Source organism: Fundulus heteroclitus, chromosome 13 (assembly GCF_011125445.2).
Source record: "Fundulus heteroclitus isolate FHET01 chromosome 13, MU-UCD_Fhet_4.1, whole genome shotgun sequence".
NCBI lineage: Eukaryota > Metazoa > Chordata > Actinopteri > Cyprinodontiformes > Fundulidae > Fundulus > Fundulus heteroclitus.
The window spans coordinates 13,441,160-13,458,557 of NC_046373.1; the positions used below are offsets into that span (position 1 = coordinate 13,441,160).

A 17,398-nucleotide genomic window follows, 5' to 3' on the forward strand; every position below is an offset into this window, starting at 1 on the left:
GTCTTGATTTCTCTTTTTTTCACCTTCTTACCCTTTTAACGTTTTGCATCACCTTTCTCCCTTCCTTTTCGTTCGCCTTTACCTTCTTTGTTTCTGTGTCCATTGAATTTGAAATAATCCCAATAATGTCCGATAAAGTTTTTGGCATATATGTCAAGCGGAGCACAATAGCGAAAGCAGTAATGCTCCACTTGTGAAAGTAAATCATTTGGGCTCTCCTTGGCACCAAGAAAGCAAATCTAAGTGCTACACTGCCAGACAGGACACGTAAAGAAAAGAGATGGACTATTAGGTTAAAGATGTAAATTATGCTACTATATAACGATTCCATTCAATTTGGTTTATTTATATTGCATCAATTCACATTGCATGTCGTCTCAAGGCACTTTATACAAAAAAAAAAAAAATGTTAATTCAATCCAATTACCCAGAAAGATACCAAGTCAGTCAATCAATATCCTATCAGTTCCATATATGAAGACCAGGAGTTTAATTTATTTGATTCCCTTTTAATCGGGTACATCATCCTAAAACTATGAGATAATCACCGGGAGAGCTAAGAATTGAATGAAACTGTAAATCCATCATTAATCAAACCAACTTATGTTTACAAACATCTACTGATTAAAGATACAAGTAAAAAACTAAAAAATATGAGAACAAACTATGAAGAACAAACAATCAACCTCTACTGAAAAGCACAAAAGGGGACTGAAGACGATACAGATTAAGCTTTAATGGTTGGTTGGGAAGACCTCGTCAGCCTTTTGTGAAATCTTTTTTTGAAAAGATCTGTGCTTCATTGCAATTTCTGTTGTATACGAGCTTAGATAAAGGAGATGGAGAAAGGCTTTGGAGCTCCCTGCTCCACAGCCGTCCTTATCCTGTCCAAGATCAGTGTAGTAACACCAGAAAGTCTTCCTCTCATGTCCAAGGAGATGGCCCCCGCTTTCTAGCACTCAGGCTCTCAGCCAGCAGGCAGGATAGACAACCAGTTCTTTATCTTTTTCTCTCTGTCAAATAAGTATTGGCCTTTTGCTCTTATGATCATCCTGTGTTGCTCTAAGGAATGCGAGGAGGTGTCTAAACAATAGACTAGGATATTTAGATGGAATGTGTCTTTTGATTCCTAGCCGAGATGATGTAGATAATAGATAATTAAACGTTTCTTGTTGGATGTAATGACGGCAGATTCCCCAGTGGATGGTAAAGGAGCATATTCTCTTAGGCGTTGTGCAGAAAGATTTCCTCTCCAGGGATGTTTGTAGAGATAAAGTCTCAGGAATGTTGAGGAGGGAAAAGGGTTCAGGAGTGTTGCAGGCAGACAAATGGCTGACGTGAGCAGGCTGAGTTTCAACAGTCAAGCGGGGCACAGATGAACAGGCTGAACCCATATATCGCATGTCTCTGAGACGGATAAAAGCTCCACACATCCTCCTTCTTTTGGTTCTTATTCCTATTCCTCATGACCAGATCATCAGTTTTTAAAAATCGTATCACTTTCCCAATCTTCCTGCCATGTCCAACGTTTTGCTATGATAAGGAGTCAACACATATGAAATGAAAGATGCCAGAATGTTGGTTTTATTGTTCAACTAAATTTTATTAGAGACAGAGTTATTTCCCCACAAAAATCAGTGTCACAACCAAAGATTAATCCACTAAAAGACATAAAACATGAAACAGAGCTTCTTTGCTCAAATAGTCACTTTAAATGTTGTTTAATATCTTATTTTGATATCATACCTGCCATAAGTACAAATACCAGAGGTTGGAGATTAACAACATAAATCTGTCCATGGTCACTTCATGGCCCGTATTTGATTTTTTACATTTTCAGTCTCCCACTAAAGAGCTAAGGCTGTGTGCCAGGGTTCCCTTCTTAAAAATCAGTTCTAGATTTTGACAGAACACCATAATGTGCATTTATAAACAACTTAATCAACTTAAGAAAAGCTGGCCACGATGCAATGCAAAGATCTAAACCCAGGAAACCCTTGTCTCCTTTGTGCAATCATACGTGAGAAATCTGCTGCCAGAAACTGGTTATATCTGGTTATGATGATCTAATATCTAACGTACAAATGATCACAATCATTATGTGCACATGCAGTCTAAGTGTATAGAGTAACTTTGTATTTATTAACAGGCATATTCCTGAAATATTTTGCTGTCCGCTCATATTAGGTGTATCAGAAGTAAACTTTATTTTCATAATTTTCTATCTTGTCAAATAAGCAAAGGAGTATACGATTTAGATAGTTTATGCTCAAATGTCCATAAAATGTTGCATATTGCAGTGACACAACTTTGCTTAGCTTATGGAATATTTTTTGCAGTTAGCCTCCCAAATCTTCAGAGTAAATTGATGAAAAATATAACACATAAAAACTACCTACAAAAAAGTAATCTAAGATATTAAACTGGCATACATAATTTTTTTAAATAATTCCCAGACAGATTGATTTTCCACTGTTGCACTGCAAGCCTACACTAGTATAAACTAGTATAAATTTCAGCGAGTCCTTCACTCAGGTCAAAAGTGTTGAAATCTCCCATTTGTGTGAAGTTGTCTGTTTACCCATCATTCTGCTGTACTCATTGTTGAAGGAGTGTGTTCATCCGACACTTCTTCATGCTTCATCTGTTCCCTTTCTAGCTATCCCTTTGAGTAATCATATCTGCTCTCTTAAATGTCTCCGATTTTAGAACCCTTAGCCCCGAACTCTTCTTCAGACCCGTCATCGTTGAGTAGCGGCCTCGCTGAAACGTTGAAAGAGGCCACCAGCCACTCCCTGCCAGACAGTCCAAGGACAGCTGATGGAGAAGGGGAGACTCCGGATCAGGAGACGGAGGAAGAGAAAGCCAAACGCCTTCTCTACTGCTCCCTCTGCAAGGTGGCCGTGAACTCTGCCTCTCAGCTCCAGGCTCACAACAGCGGTAAGAAACACTGAGTGTGTCGTCAAACATTGCGTGGCTACCTGTGCGAGTCTTTGCTGATGTCACCTCATGTGTGCTCAGGTACTAAGCACAAAACGATGCTGGAGGCCAGAAGCGGCGATGGAGCCATTAAGTCCTTCCCCCGGATAGGCGTCAAATCTAAGACGGCTGCTCCATCTGAGCCATCAACTGGACTGCAGAACAAAACTTTTCATTGTGAGATCTGCGATGTGCATGTCAACTCTGAGACTCAGCTTAAACAGGTGAGGGGTATTGCACGCTCTTTAAAGACACACTTTCAGACATTCCAGCTTTAACCAGAAAGTTTCATTCTACAAGTTTATGATTTACACATTTTAAGAATATGTTTTAGATGCATTTAGTGTCACATTACATCCTCATCCCATGAAGGGAAGTGCCTTATTTGAGGGGAAAGGAGCAGCTATGGATTGAATGAGACCCCAAGTAACTTTTAGGCTGTTTGGTGCAATAAAAGCTCAAAATAGTCAAATAGAAGTGTTACATGATGTAGCTGCTTGTCTCTGATTTGCAAAGCTTAAAAGAAAATAAAGGGTTTCTTAAAGGAGATAGTTACAAGTTTAACTCCTCCCGACCAGCAGGTGGCGCACTCACCCACTCTTGTTCCAATCTTCAACTGTACCATTTGCCAGCCTGCTGCCAGGTCCAGTCATAGACATCATAGACATCATATACAAGCCCCTTTTCTTCCTTAAGTCGGCACAAAAGCTTCCCTCATTTTGCTTCTATTTTCTTTGGTTCGCTTGAATCTGAGAAATGTAACGCAGAGAAGAAACATTTCTCAGCTCTGTCACGGAGCTACTATGAGCCTGAGCTCTTTCTCATGTGACTTCAGCCTTTTGTTCTTTTTGGTTTTGTGTTGACGTTGGCATCATAACCAGCAATAAAATATTGATGTACTTAGGACCCATCAAAATTTGTAAAAGCAATTATTTATATACTATATATTTTTCAGTAAAAAATGTCTTTTATTCTGCACCACTCTAGACGTTCTGTGGATGTATTATTTTTGAAAAATTAACCTGTTTGATGAAAAGGTTAAAGCTATAACCTTTAAAAGAAGATAGGCTAAAGTGACAGACATTTTTCCCCATTCTGTCAATGTTCAACTTCCCTAATGTCCATGTAATGCACTGACTACAGAAAAAACAATATTAAAGCCTGACACGATCTTGCACTTAAAAGCTTTATTTAAAAATAAAACAAATAAACAAGGACATGGTGCCGACTGGTTAATATCCAGATTGGAGCAGGACAGGCAGAGCTGACAGCAAGCCGCTCACAACAGGAGACAGGCTCGTGGCAGAGATCTGGTCCGTGAAGCTGAGAGGGCAAACACAGTCTGTGAGACGGCCGAGAGTCATACATGGAGTAGCAGGGAGATGCCAAGGGATCTGTCTTCCTAATTCCTAGGAAAAGAGATCCTTCCTAAATGATCCTGAAGGAATGTCAAAACATTCTGAGTCGTGTCCAGAAATCAGAGAGCCGATGAGGTGTCCGAGAGAGGGCAAGGCGAGACAGGTAAATCCAAGAACAAGCACTGGGTCAGAAATCCTGCAATGCAAAATTATGGATGCTGGACAGCTACTTACACACAGTGGCTTTTGATGATCTGGCTGTGAGAGGCAGATATAATTAAGCAGGATCACAGGTGGAATGAGTGCATGTAATTGGGGGAGAGACAGGTGTTACTGCTTCTGCTAATTAGCAGAGCAGGGTGTGGCAAAAAGCCAGCCCAGAAAACAAATGATCACGGCAGGAAAAACAGAGCAGAAGGCATAACACTCCAAGGAACTAAAACTCACTAAACACTTTTGTTTGCTTATTGTTTTTATTTTTAATGTAACAAACACCTCTGAAGTTGCATTAACTACATCAAACCATTGCGAGTATAAATTCCTCGAAAAGTGTGTGTGGCTGTTGCAGAATGGCTGATACCCAGATGTTTGTACTGATTAAATTAAGTAAAGAAGGAAATGTTTGAAATTTACAAAGACATTAGATCTTTTGAAATCTTGCTTCATTGGAAGCATTAGATCTGGGTGATGTTTAGAATAATCAGCTTTACCTTTTTGGGCAATCATTAAAGGTGCAAAGGTTTAGGCCGAATCCTCTGAGCGTGAGTGTGAGTGTGAGGTGCTGCACGCTCTCGTAATGCGGTACCGCGCACGTGACGTCACCGTCTCAAGAGCAACGCCCCTTTTGCCGCTTAGGTAGGGCATACAGGAGAGAAAGCACGGATAACCCAGCTATTACAAGCGCAACAGAAACAGCGATATGACCGACTTTGCAGCCGTTAAACTTTCCCAAGACGATGTCCCAGGCACACGGTTTACTGGTCGCACTGTAGAAGAACACACCAACCTTCAGCTCAAACGATAGCTTGAGGTTCGAGGGCTTAAAAAGACTGGAAAACTGGCCGAGTTGATGAACGGTAAGCTTTGTTTTTTTTTCCTGCGCGGCGATCATGGCAGCGTCGGCCGTTTTTTTTTTTGTTGTTTGCAATCACCGTCCAGGAATGGGTATATGTTTAATGTTTGTCTCATTTGAAATGTTTTTGAGTAAGCTATCCTGGTAGCAGGCTATCATGTTAGCGCCTGCTACCATGATAGCCTATATGCTATCATGGTAGCAGGCGCTACTTTATTAACATGTCGGCCACCAAAATACTCTTACCTTGACTTGATGTCGCTGGAATTGGGTCAGGATGTTCTTCGGTTGTGCCCTTTCCTCCGACAAAATGCTTGCTACATATGTACTTGAATTTGGTAACTTTTTCCGGGTTGAACTGTTGTGTAGGCCGACCGCCCCGGTCCCAGCGCACACATTTCTCCTTGGCAGTCTTGAAGAAAACATCCTTCATATGCGGCCGATCAGCGTAACTCGAGTCGCTGTTGCACGTTCCATAGCAACAATGTTTAAAAACCATGGTCTTAGATTTGGAAAAAGCAGTCGTTTACCGAGTAAAACCTAGGCTAACGCACGTCTCTTTTACAGCAAAACAACGGCGGCTTTCAGGAGTTTGCCCCACTGCGTACCACGTGATGTGACGTCATCGTGACGTTGTGTTTCTAAAAATAGCTTGCGCGCGGTACCCCATTGATGCATTAGTGAGAGAACACGGGCTAACCAATATTTATAGCTTTCTTACCTCAGAAGACATTACACCTCTAAACAAAAGACCTGAGCAGTCGCAACATTAGATGCTTTTCCCATGCATGTGCACAACACTGGTGTCATTTCAACTTGTCGCCAAAGGGGGCAGACGTCTGCAGAAATCCTAGAACTTACACTATGCTCCTTTAAAGGAGAAATAAGCGAAATTGTACTACTTTTGATGGAAAGAATCAATAAATAGTGATGTGAAGGACTAAAAGTATCTTTTTGGATGAAATATGACATCAAACACCATCTCTCTGTGTTGCTGTCCAGTGTCTTGCTTACAAAACCGGGCGGAGCCAACCAAAACGGTGGAGAGCATGTCCAGCGGATCGAAACAATTTCTTCCGAACAGCATTATAAATTTATGAGTTACTTCATCACAAGACATGTTCCTCCGAAAGGCGATGCAGTTTTACAGTGAATTTATCCTTTGCAAATATTTACACACGCCGCAACGGGTGAGAGTGGGAGGGGAATTACAGCTGGATGGAGGTAGAGAAAGACATAGCTTGTCACATATCTTGTTACAGATAGGGCTCAACAGCCCACCTAGTGGTGAAATTTTGTTTTATCCTCTTATAAATGGTTCATGAGTGGTTATGGCAAGATCATAGGGCAGTTGGTGCACGGCAAAAGTAATGGCAACAGGCCTTGACAGTCAAGATCTGTGTAGATGGTTCTAAGGTTGGGGCTGACTGATGAAAACTCATCTCTTTAAATGGCCAGCAACTCAATAGTTTTGTTTTTTTTTCTTTACATTTGGATTTGGTGTTCGGTTCAAAAATACTTTATTATTTCCAAAGTGAAATTAAATGTTATTATAACTCGTATTATATGGGTTTGTTCTCCATTAGTAGATGACATGACAGTTCAAAAGATTCAAAAACTTTAAACTTAAGTACAGAAAAGAGTTTGTACTGATTATGGTTTTGGAGCTGCTATTCGCAAATCTGCTGATACTGATTAGATGATTCTAATATGTTTGTTGGTCATTTCATATTTGTTTGAATGATCTGCACCATTTTATGTACATGTTTAATGTTTAGCTTTTTTTTTAGCTTTTTTTGTGAAACATTTTCATTTTTATCTGTGAAAGATTCAATGCTAATTAAGTTTACCTACTTATGAAAACATTTATACTCTGCATTTAATGTGTAAGTGTGGGGAAGGGCTTTGTTTAGCCCGCCTCTATTACAGGACCAGAAGTATAACCTTACTGCTTTGCTGATTCCATACGCCTTTAAATTATGACCACAGGGTGGATATTTTTACAGATAAAAAAAAGGCTTGTAACCTATTGGACTACAAAAAAACTTTTCTTTTTTGCTTTAAATTTGGGGGTTTTGTTCACAGTGCCTTTACTTTTTCAATGTTCCGACATTTTGAAGATTTTTACCAAGCAAAGAACTAACAGCTCGTTATTATTAGTATTATTTCTGACAATTTCTTCTTTAAGAAAAATAAAAAAAGAAGTTACATTTCATTGTGTTTTGAGAAGGAAGGAGTTTGACCATCTATATTTAAAACATAGATCCTTCCTTGCTTACTGTATGACTCAAGATATTTTCAACACCGGACAAAGACAATATAATTATTTGTTTGGACTGTTACATGACAGGTGTGTTTTTTCTTCTGTGCGAAAAGTAATTTACTTGACTCATTACAATGCAACAGATTACTATTAAATGCTTTTATAATAGAAGGTCCAAAAGTCTTGTTTTTTTTTGTGACTATAGAGTACATCCTTCAAATGAAGCATAAGCACCAGACGTTAGAGATCACGGCTTATCAGACTTCTTTTACATATACTCTAAAGCTATAAAAAGGTCAGCTGTCTCCCACATTTGCTATTAACACGATTCAACAGCTCCATCCCATTATCCATCATGAATTACAGTCATGTATGAGGATATGTTGGACTCCGCATATTTTATTCCAAATCGCAGTGGGAACATCTCACACCTGTCGATGCAGGTGAGTTAAAACCGCCGATCTCCCAAGATAATGAGCTCAAAGCTACCGAGCCTTTTCTATTTCAGTGAGCATTTGAGTCCGTCGCTGCCCTTTCTGTCCGTGATATGACTGCATAATGTTGGTCTCCATACCTAACTGTTTCAAAGTTAACTTTGGCCAGGTGCTCATGAATATTTAGCTGGGCCACAGCCATCTGTTTGTGCTGGTCAGTCAAATCAAAAGGACCTTCAAATCGACCAATTTTGAATATTTTGTATCTAATTATGTTTCTCTCTTTGAATTCTCAGTATGATCATTTTTTAAAATAAACCTCCTTTATTTCAACTGGACACAAAAAATGGCTGTTCCCATGTTTATCATCTTTGCTTTTACACTCTCCTTGTATCTGTCTGGATGCAATTTCCTTTATGTTTATCTTTCCATCTTCTGCTCCAGCACATCAGCAGCAGGAGACACAAGGACAGAGCAGCAGGTAAACCGGCCAAGCCAAAGTTCAGCCCCTACACTCCCACCCAGCGACTCCAAAGTCTCCAGGCAGTGAGTACTGTGCTGTTTCTGTGCTGACGCTTCTTCTCCATCATTGTGCTTTTGTGATTCCCGGGAGCCTCTTCTAGGAAACTCAACTCCCTGAACCCAGCGAACTAAAATGTCAGCGATATCAACTGAAGCATGAAAACCTGTGTTGCTTCGATGTTTGAAATTAGACAAGCTGACTAAATGCAGAATGCTCCACAAATAGTGGCACCCCTGTTAAAAATTGGAAATGTGCTTTAAAAATAGATTAATCCTCGGTTGCAGAAGCAGATTTTGTGAGTTTATTACATCATCTAACCACAATCTAATTTACCCTAAATGTAGTCCTGTGCAACCTAAGTATTTATTCATTTTATTTTACTGTTTTAATTGAGTGGTTTATAAACATTATGAACCTTAATTATTAGTCTATGATGTCCTGTTGCCCCAGGATATAAATATGATGTGAGACTGAGGTCACTCTTCAAAATGTAATAGATAAAAGAGTATATCATACAAGTGAGGCACATGCATGTTGATATTCAAAAGTCAGAAAACCATTACAAGTAAAAACATGTATCTTGCCACCAGTCACACTGTTTGAAACAGATTGAGAAGAGCTGAATGCAAGTCTCCAAGACAGCCATTAGAGGTTTTCAACCTGTCATCCAGAGGAAAATGTATTTGTTGCCCTTCCATCAAAAATGTAAAGATTGCCACTACTGGGGCTTTAACTGGAACCATGTGGTTTGGACAGACATGACTAAGACTGAGTTTCTGACAAGACAATCTCCGGGTGTCATGTTTTGTGTCTGTGGATGAGCAGAGTGTAGGCAGGCAAATACAAAAAACAAATACTGAGGAAGGGGAGTAATGTTGAACAGGTGAGTCTTAGGGAGTATTCACACCAAGAAAGTCCTTTGGTCCGCTTGTTAGGTCTGGACCAAAAGCAACTTTATTTATTTATGTATTTTTTCATTTGGTGCAGTTTGCTTTCCCATTGCACTTTTTGCAAGTCAACTTCAACCAGGAATATAGTCAAGCGTGTGATGATTGTTGTACGCACTGGACTCAAATGACTAGGCTGGGATGGAGAATATGTCCTGCAAGCTAAAGGAGTCAGATGGTGTGTTGGCAGCAGGGTTGCTAAGCATTGTGGGTACTACATTAACTGCTTCGGGGGCTTGTTTAGTCCAAAAAGTTGTATGTTTTCCGTAGTTGGATCAGATCGAGGTCGTCTCATAATCTCACCAGAAGAAGTGGGTCTTGGTCCGGTAATCCGGCAATGAACTCTGGTCCATTTCAAGCAGACCAAATGTGGAAGGTGTGAATACACCATTATTAACTTAATAGGCTACAGCTATGGGGGGGGGGGGGGGGGGGGGGGGTTGAAAACAAGTACAACAGGAACACTGTTCAGGACACGGAGAGGAACCTGATACATGCAAAAGCAAGGACTGTAATACTAAACACAAGCTAAACACAGAGATATAAAAGTTAATGACAAATGAAAACAGATCGAAACACAAGAATCTATGAATATGCAGAATGAGCCCCAGAATGACACAAAAGTGACAAAACTCAAAGTAAAGCACCTTATTCCCCTGGTTAAGTACAGTGGAGAACTGGTGATGCTGTTTTTCTGTCTCTGGCATAGCAACCTTGTTGGAGTCAAATTAAAATGTTCAATTATTTCCTGACATTCTCCACTGAAACAAGGCACTCAAATTAAAGGTAGTTATTTTTTTCAGTGTGACAAAGAGAGCATTTTTCAAGGCACAGAGCCAATGAGTGAACCAGGGACTATTCATGAAACTATTGATACTAGTCTACAGGTATCTGTTTCTTCTACTTGTGTTCTACTACATTTTCATATGAAAAACAAAAGATCTTGATGGTAGGTTTGTTTGTTTTTTTCTGGTGCTTTTTCCTCAGATAAGACTTACTCTACAAAAAAACCAAGACCTGAGCAAACCACTGGCATCCTGTCTCCTACATCGTCAACTCTCCATTGCCACCACCGGCCTACCACAATTATCAGCCTTTCCCCTCCAGACCGCCACAAAGTCCAGCCCCGCCCTGTTTCATGGTCAGCCCCTCCCACAGGCTCTGCTTCACCCAGCCACCGGACCCATCTGTTCGCCACACACATCGGTTCTGTTTTCCCCCTTCTGACCCCATTGATCTCTCAGCCAGTTTCGGGCTACAAGAAGAAGAAAGACCTCAGATCTTAACATGATCGGACATAAGACAGCACTCCTTGTTCTCGACAAACCAGAAGTGTGTCGTGAAGAGCACAGAGGAGTGGTCGCAGGCACAAAGCAAGCATTGAGAGATCTTACGACTAAAGGAGAAAGCAAATCAGTAAAATACAAGGTATATTAAGAAATGTTATTGTTGACTTTATGCAGGTGTGGATGTAGATGTCATAGGTCTGCAATTGGTTGAACAAAATGCATAATGGCATAATTGTGGGATCACAAAAACTCTTGTGTATACAAATACAGATTATTGACTCAGATGCCTTTGGACGTCTGTGTCTAAATCCATGTAATTTACATGAAAAAGTCTGCCATGTATTTTCAGATATTATGTTTTCCTTACCACTTTTCCATTTAAACTAACAAAACTAAAAGATTGAACTATTGTCTCTCTGCATGGTTACATCTTGGACTTCGGTGAGCATAACAACTATTAAACACTGGCAGACAGCATTTTTTTCCTCTGTGTCTTTCACCATTCCAGTTTTAATCTATATTTTGAAGCAAGAAAACGGCTTCCGGAAATGAGTTGCTTCAACTGACCTTCGCAGGCATTTAGTCAAAAACAATTGTTCGAGTTATTGAATAATTGTTTGGTATAGGTGCCAGAAGGAGCTTTTGAATAGTAGTTTTTTAAATAAAATCCTCTAAATTAGCATTTTCTGGCTATTTCCTCACCTTAAATCCAAGGAAGTCATTGCATTGATAAGTTGGTTAGAGCCTTTTCTCCACTAGTCTCTAGTTCGCTCCACACAAATCCACTTAGTTTCAAGAGCTTTCCATTAGGTCCTGGTCCTTGGTACCAGCTCCTTTTTTAGTACCTACTCAGTCAAAGTTTCAAGTGAACAGAGTCGAGCTGAAAACTGTAATTACATCAGAAGACTTCAGGTTTCTGACATGCTAGGGATTGGCATCACTGGTTGAGTCATTCTATAACAAGAATTGAACCCGGCATTTAAAAAAATAAAGTCACAACAACAACAGTGTACGGAAATTAGCAACACTAAAATCAACACAATGGCCCAACGATGAGCTGCAGAGATTTTGGTGCTTGGTGGCTGAATAGAAAACATCGGCTCCATCTGAAAACGTCTAACTGTAGCTCCTAGCTCCTGTTCCTTGACCTTTCATGGTGTCAACAGTAAAAACACTATCAAGGGGAGGAAGGGAGCTTTGGACTGGTGTGTCGATTTTGGACAGCCTTTAACGCCGACGTCATGACGCGACGGTAACACACATGAATGATGCAAGTTAAATCTGGGAGTACAGCCTTCCAAAAATGAACTACAAAGTGTGTGCGCTCTTCTCTCCAGAAATTGTCGTTAATTTCCTTGAGGTGGGCTGTCCCCATACATCATGTCCTGCAACGGATTGTGGGATTACTTATAGCTTCATAGAGCTAAATAGTGGTTTGTCAGATACGAGTCACGGCATGTAAATTTTTAGGCGGTAGTATATTGTAATGTAAAATGACCCGAACCGTGTAGTGTTAAGTAAAGGCGAGTACATAGGCAGGAATGCCAGTGGAGAGTGGGGGACAGGAAAAGTGAAGATATGTCCCCCCCCCCATTCATCTTGGGGAAAAAGCGGGACACAGAGACAGAGGCAGCAGTGTCTGTCAAGCACAAATAACTGATCTCCTCCAGTAAGTAGCAACCTAAAACGAAAGACATGCCACACATTTTATTTATTTCCACTTCTCAATAGAATAAAACATATTGACATTTTGGTATCAGACCGCATGTTGTTCACCATTGGAGCCGTCGTCTAAAATGCAGGAGAGAGGGGGAAGCAATGCGAGAGACTTGGAGGGGATCTGAATAGAGATGGAGAGGAACAACAGCAGGCAGAAAAAGAAAGAGCTCAAAACATAGAAAGCAAAAAACAATGGCTGAAAAAACTGATCCGATGTTTGCCAGTTCTGAATCAGATGTTAATAATTGACCTCTGTTGACCTGCGTTTCTTCCAGTGGCAAAAATAATAATTTTGTATGATTAATAAAGTAAATTTTGCCATGCTATTTCAACAAGGTTGTCAGTTATTCAGTTTACTGTTTATAGTACTGATAACACAGATGGGATCTTAAAAAATGAAACTAAAACAAAACTACACTAAAAATTGCACTTGTGAACTCTCTTGTTTATTGTTCTCCCCCAAAAATGAAAGGGACTTTTGCCCTTGGACGAGTATGAGTAAGGGCTCAAAACTCACTTATTAACTGTGTTCTTTCTTTCAGTTTCCGGAAGTTGGCAACCATAGTGAAGAGCTTATTGCCAGTAGGGTGGGAATACGTTTCCATGGTGCTCCTTCAGTTCTTCCCAAATATGACTCACTAACATTGATGAAAAATGTATTAAAAGCTGTCTTTTGCAGACTCAGTCTTGTTCCACTTGCATGGGAGGAAAAGTTAACTGTGGGTGCCCAAACCTTTACGTGTCACTGTAAGTATGAAGTCACTCAGAGCAATAGTTCTTTAAAAACAGGTGCTGTGGATTGGATGTAGGAGTGACGGCAGATGGTTTCTATTTATCCTTACTTCATGCAAAAAAAGCTTTTCATTGATTAAAGTGGCTTTAGCATAAATCAGATGCCCCGAGATGCTATCAGATCCTTTTCACTGAAGAAACAAAAACAAAATTGTATTAGCATAAATAGTTGCACATCTGTTTTTCAGAGGAGTAACGGCCCCATTAAAATAAAAAAAGATGAACTAAACATTTCTCTGTTGCGCTTTATCTGCCTATGTGCTCACATAACACTTTGCCAGAAACGTTGACAGGCTAAGACCTCGTCAGACATCCCCTCCTTCGAAATACATAAATTGTTGCATTCTGACTCACACTTAAGTACAGTTTATCCTCCCATGTTTTTACCAGCACACAATAAATCTCCAGCTTTTTTTTTTTCATCTGTGTTCAGGTATTTCCCCTAAAAACAAAATAATGGTCCTGTTCAAGTCTGATTGATTGAAAGCTCCCTCATACATACGTCCCTAAAGCTACATTCTCCGCAATAAATCACCGCTGGAATGTTGTTCTTGATGTTAATGATTGTCTCTCTGATGAAGCTTACATCAGTGTAGCTCTGAGCAATCTTTTAGTGTGTTTTAAGAAAAAAGTCACTTTAGCAGCAGATGGAGGAGATTGATAAGTTAGAGCAAGCTCTATGGCTTCACAAGGGCAACGTGGACCCGTGGGCTAGAGACCGTTTTGATGCCCTACCCAAATAATCTTATTTTACACAAGCAAAATGATGTGGATTGGTAGTTACTGTAAGTACACATCATTGGTAGACCTCCAGAATCAAGAAATCCTTTTAATTAGAACAAGTTCAACCTGTCTGACAACATGAAGAAAGCTGCAACATCTCAAAAAGCAGTGCATCATTTCCTGATCCGAAGAAATTCAAGGACAGATGGGAAACAAAGTTAGTTCAGGTCTAAGGCTTCGGGATGCCAGCAAACCACAGTGAGAGCCGTTATCCACAAATGGTGAAGACATGGTGGCCGGCAAACCAAGATTGTTCCTTGAGTCCATCTGGGAATCAACCAGGAAGTTACAAAAGAACCAGGAGCAACATCTAAAGTCATGCAGCATCATTTGCCTCAGTTAAAGTCAGCGTTCATGAAAAATGGCATTCATAGGAGAGATCCGAGGGCAAAACCACTAATAACCAAAAAGAACCCAAAGACCAGACTCACATTTGCCAAAAAACATCTATCCACAAGGCTTTTGGAAAAATATTCTGTAGGCAGACGTGACAATAATGGACGGTATGCTGCAGTATTTCAGAGATACACCATCATGTCTCCAGTCAAGGCTGAGACATGACCCCAAAGAGGCTGTTCATGCTAAAAACACTCCAATGTGTCTGTAAAGAAGAGGTGGCCGAAAAAAGAAAAAAAATACTGATCTAAAACATGCAAGGGTGGTACAACCAGTCATTAGGTTTAGGGGGCGATATATTTTTTTAATATGGGCACAGACTGGTATTGATAGTATATCCCTTAACAAACCAATTCTTAACTTGAAAACTGCTCTCTGTTTTCCCTTTGGTAATCTTTTTCTGATAATAGAATTTGTTTGATAATCAGAAACAGAAAGGCACATTTATTTTTATATAGCACAATTCAGTACAAGGCAAAAACTTTTTTTCCCCCCATGACTAATAAAATAACAGACATCACCTGACATGGGCACGTGAGTTTCTTTGGAAACGTATACAATTCAGCATTTGCAAAATACCTCTTAAACAGTAATAAAACGTACTTTGCCACTACTGTCGTTGTAAGGCCTTTCTAAAGTCTGGCCCAGATGAGGACTGACCTGAAAGGTGAAATAGCGTGGCACAAATAGTGTGCTTTACCTTTTCAGAGGACAGAGGCTAGGTCACTGCCGCTCTTTCAACTTTCCATGACCCCCTCACTCTTTCTCCTTGTTTTTGTCTTTCAGCAGCTAACTCAAGCCAAGCTGGATTAATGAGCTCTATATTATTTACGTCTGTGTGCTGCAGCCACTCCAAAGTAAACGCCTCTGCCTGGTTATGGTCCACCCAGTTGCTGCCCCCCGATTCTCCCAGCTGTCACGGCAGTCATTGTTGTTATCATAATGAATTATCTAGCTTGATGGTTGTGAACATCTGTGTGTGGGATGTTCAATTCTCCTCAGGCTGCTGGAATTCGGACCTCCTTTGGCCCCTTAACTCCTTGGCTCCCCAGCCTTCACTCCCTCTTCTCCTACACCTTTTGTCATCGTGCTCCGGTTAGCTCGCAATACTTCTCCGCTCTGCTCTACGCCGCGTCTCTCGCCGCGTCATCAAACTCGTGGCAGAGGAACGTACACGCATGAACATGTGTTAGCATTACAGAAGCTTGGCCTGGCATCCGGAGAATTTTTCTGCCTCTGCTGTACCTGGAGAGACTACAAAGGCGGGCTGAGCTGCTTTGTGCCATGTGAGAGGGCAACTTTGCTTGCTGTTCACATAAAAAAGGATTGTAATAAGCTCCTAGTCTGAGAACGCAGGGTTTTTTGACTTCTATACGCTGTATCTTATTCCAAATCGTAAAACCGTGAAGCAAGCGGGGTCATAGGTGAATTCACTGACACGGCAAGAAGTGAATGAGTGGAAAAAATAATCTAAATAAACTAAAGGACATAGTAAGTTGAAAATATAACTGAAAAATCATCATTACGAAGCCCTTCTGAAAAATAAATGCAGCCAACTCAATTAAAAATCACTCCCCATAAATTAAAAAAGCCTTGACCATCTAAATTACACTTTGATGAGTTTCATTATTACAACACCTAAAAGTTTTTGAATTCTTTACAAATCTTTAACTCGTTATATTCAGAGGACGTCTCGGACTAATAGGCTCGACAGAAGGTGAGTTACAAACAACAGCGACAGTCGTCACCACCGGGGTGAAACCCCAGACACGGTACCAATGAGAATCGCACTCTTGGATCGCTTGTCTCCAAGAAATTTGATTGGTTATGAAATTGGAGGGATTTCAACATTTTCAAAGTAGTCGCTGACAAACAAGGCATCATGGATGAAGAGTCAGAAGATTTTGCTGCAATTTACACAAATCTTGCTCTTAAGTCTACTCTACAAAAGAGTAAAAGCAACCTTAGGCTCATCCTATATTACAGACAAGGAAACAACTCGGAGAATACCATGATTTGATGGCAGAGCTCGAGGCTGAAATGTTATGTCATATTATATGTGTCATATAATATGGGAAAGTCGGACAGAGCTGAAATGATGTTCTCCTCTATGTTGAAAGTGGTTGCAGACTCCGGTGTGTGGCATACTCTCCTCTCATTGGTCAGTCATTGAAACGCTCACTGATTGGTTGTAGTGCCACACAAAAACAAAACAAAAGTGGAACATTTTTCAACTTTCTGGTGTCTCGTCACAAATCTGCGTATGCACATCTACTCATCTACAAGCTCCAAATGTCACATAAATTTCACATGTTCACGGTCGCTTAGCCAGAGAAGGGCAAGTGATTGTTGCCTCATTGCGCAAGTGCTATAGGAAATGGATGGTGAGGGAGCGACATCACCTCCAGTGTGTTGAGCCCATGATGGTTAAAACTTATCTTCAATTTGTCTTTTGAATTATTGTTTTTTACTGTTCAAGCATCAGTGAAGAATGAGTTGTACTTTTACAGAATAATGATAAGCGTCATCCTTGTGTTTGACTGCAGCACAAGCCCACAGCATGTATAGAGGTTAATCTTTAAATTTGTTGTTTCTTCCTAATTTCTTATTTAACCTCTTTGTTTAAATGACTGACACAGAGCCTGTTTTACGCGTGTAACAACCTTATGTTGCAGCACGGTCGCATCACGGTAAAACTACCGTGTTGTTCCGTCGGCCATCATTTATTTTCCCTCCGCAACACAAGTACAAATTTCTTCTTCTTGGGCAATACAAAACCACAGCGCCCTCTACAGCCAAAATGCATATAACAACATTTTCTTTGCAGAATGTCTCCAAATCTG

The 17,398-nt window shown here is 40.4% G+C and overlaps 1 protein-coding gene across 2 annotated transcripts in view; it reads left to right on the forward strand.

Annotated features, from left to right (window-relative positions):
* The window catches only part of LOC105930448 (zinc finger protein 385D), a 29,609-nt gene extending 16,340 nt beyond the window's left edge, over positions 1 to 13,269 (forward strand). For both annotated transcript variants that reach the window (XM_021319541.2, XM_012868670.3), the window contains exons 5-8: positions 2,710 to 2,940; positions 3,022 to 3,203; positions 8,551 to 8,652; positions 10,564 to 13,269. In XM_021319541.2, coding sequence (XP_021175216.2) covers positions 2,710 to 2,940; positions 3,022 to 3,203; positions 8,551 to 8,652; positions 10,564 to 10,803 — 755 coding nt within the window. In that variant the 3' untranslated portion in view covers positions 10,804 to 13,269. The remainder of the gene's footprint in view (positions 1 to 2,709; positions 2,941 to 3,021; positions 3,204 to 8,550; positions 8,653 to 10,563) is intronic.
* Positions 13,270 to 17,398: the final 4,129 nt, after the last annotated feature.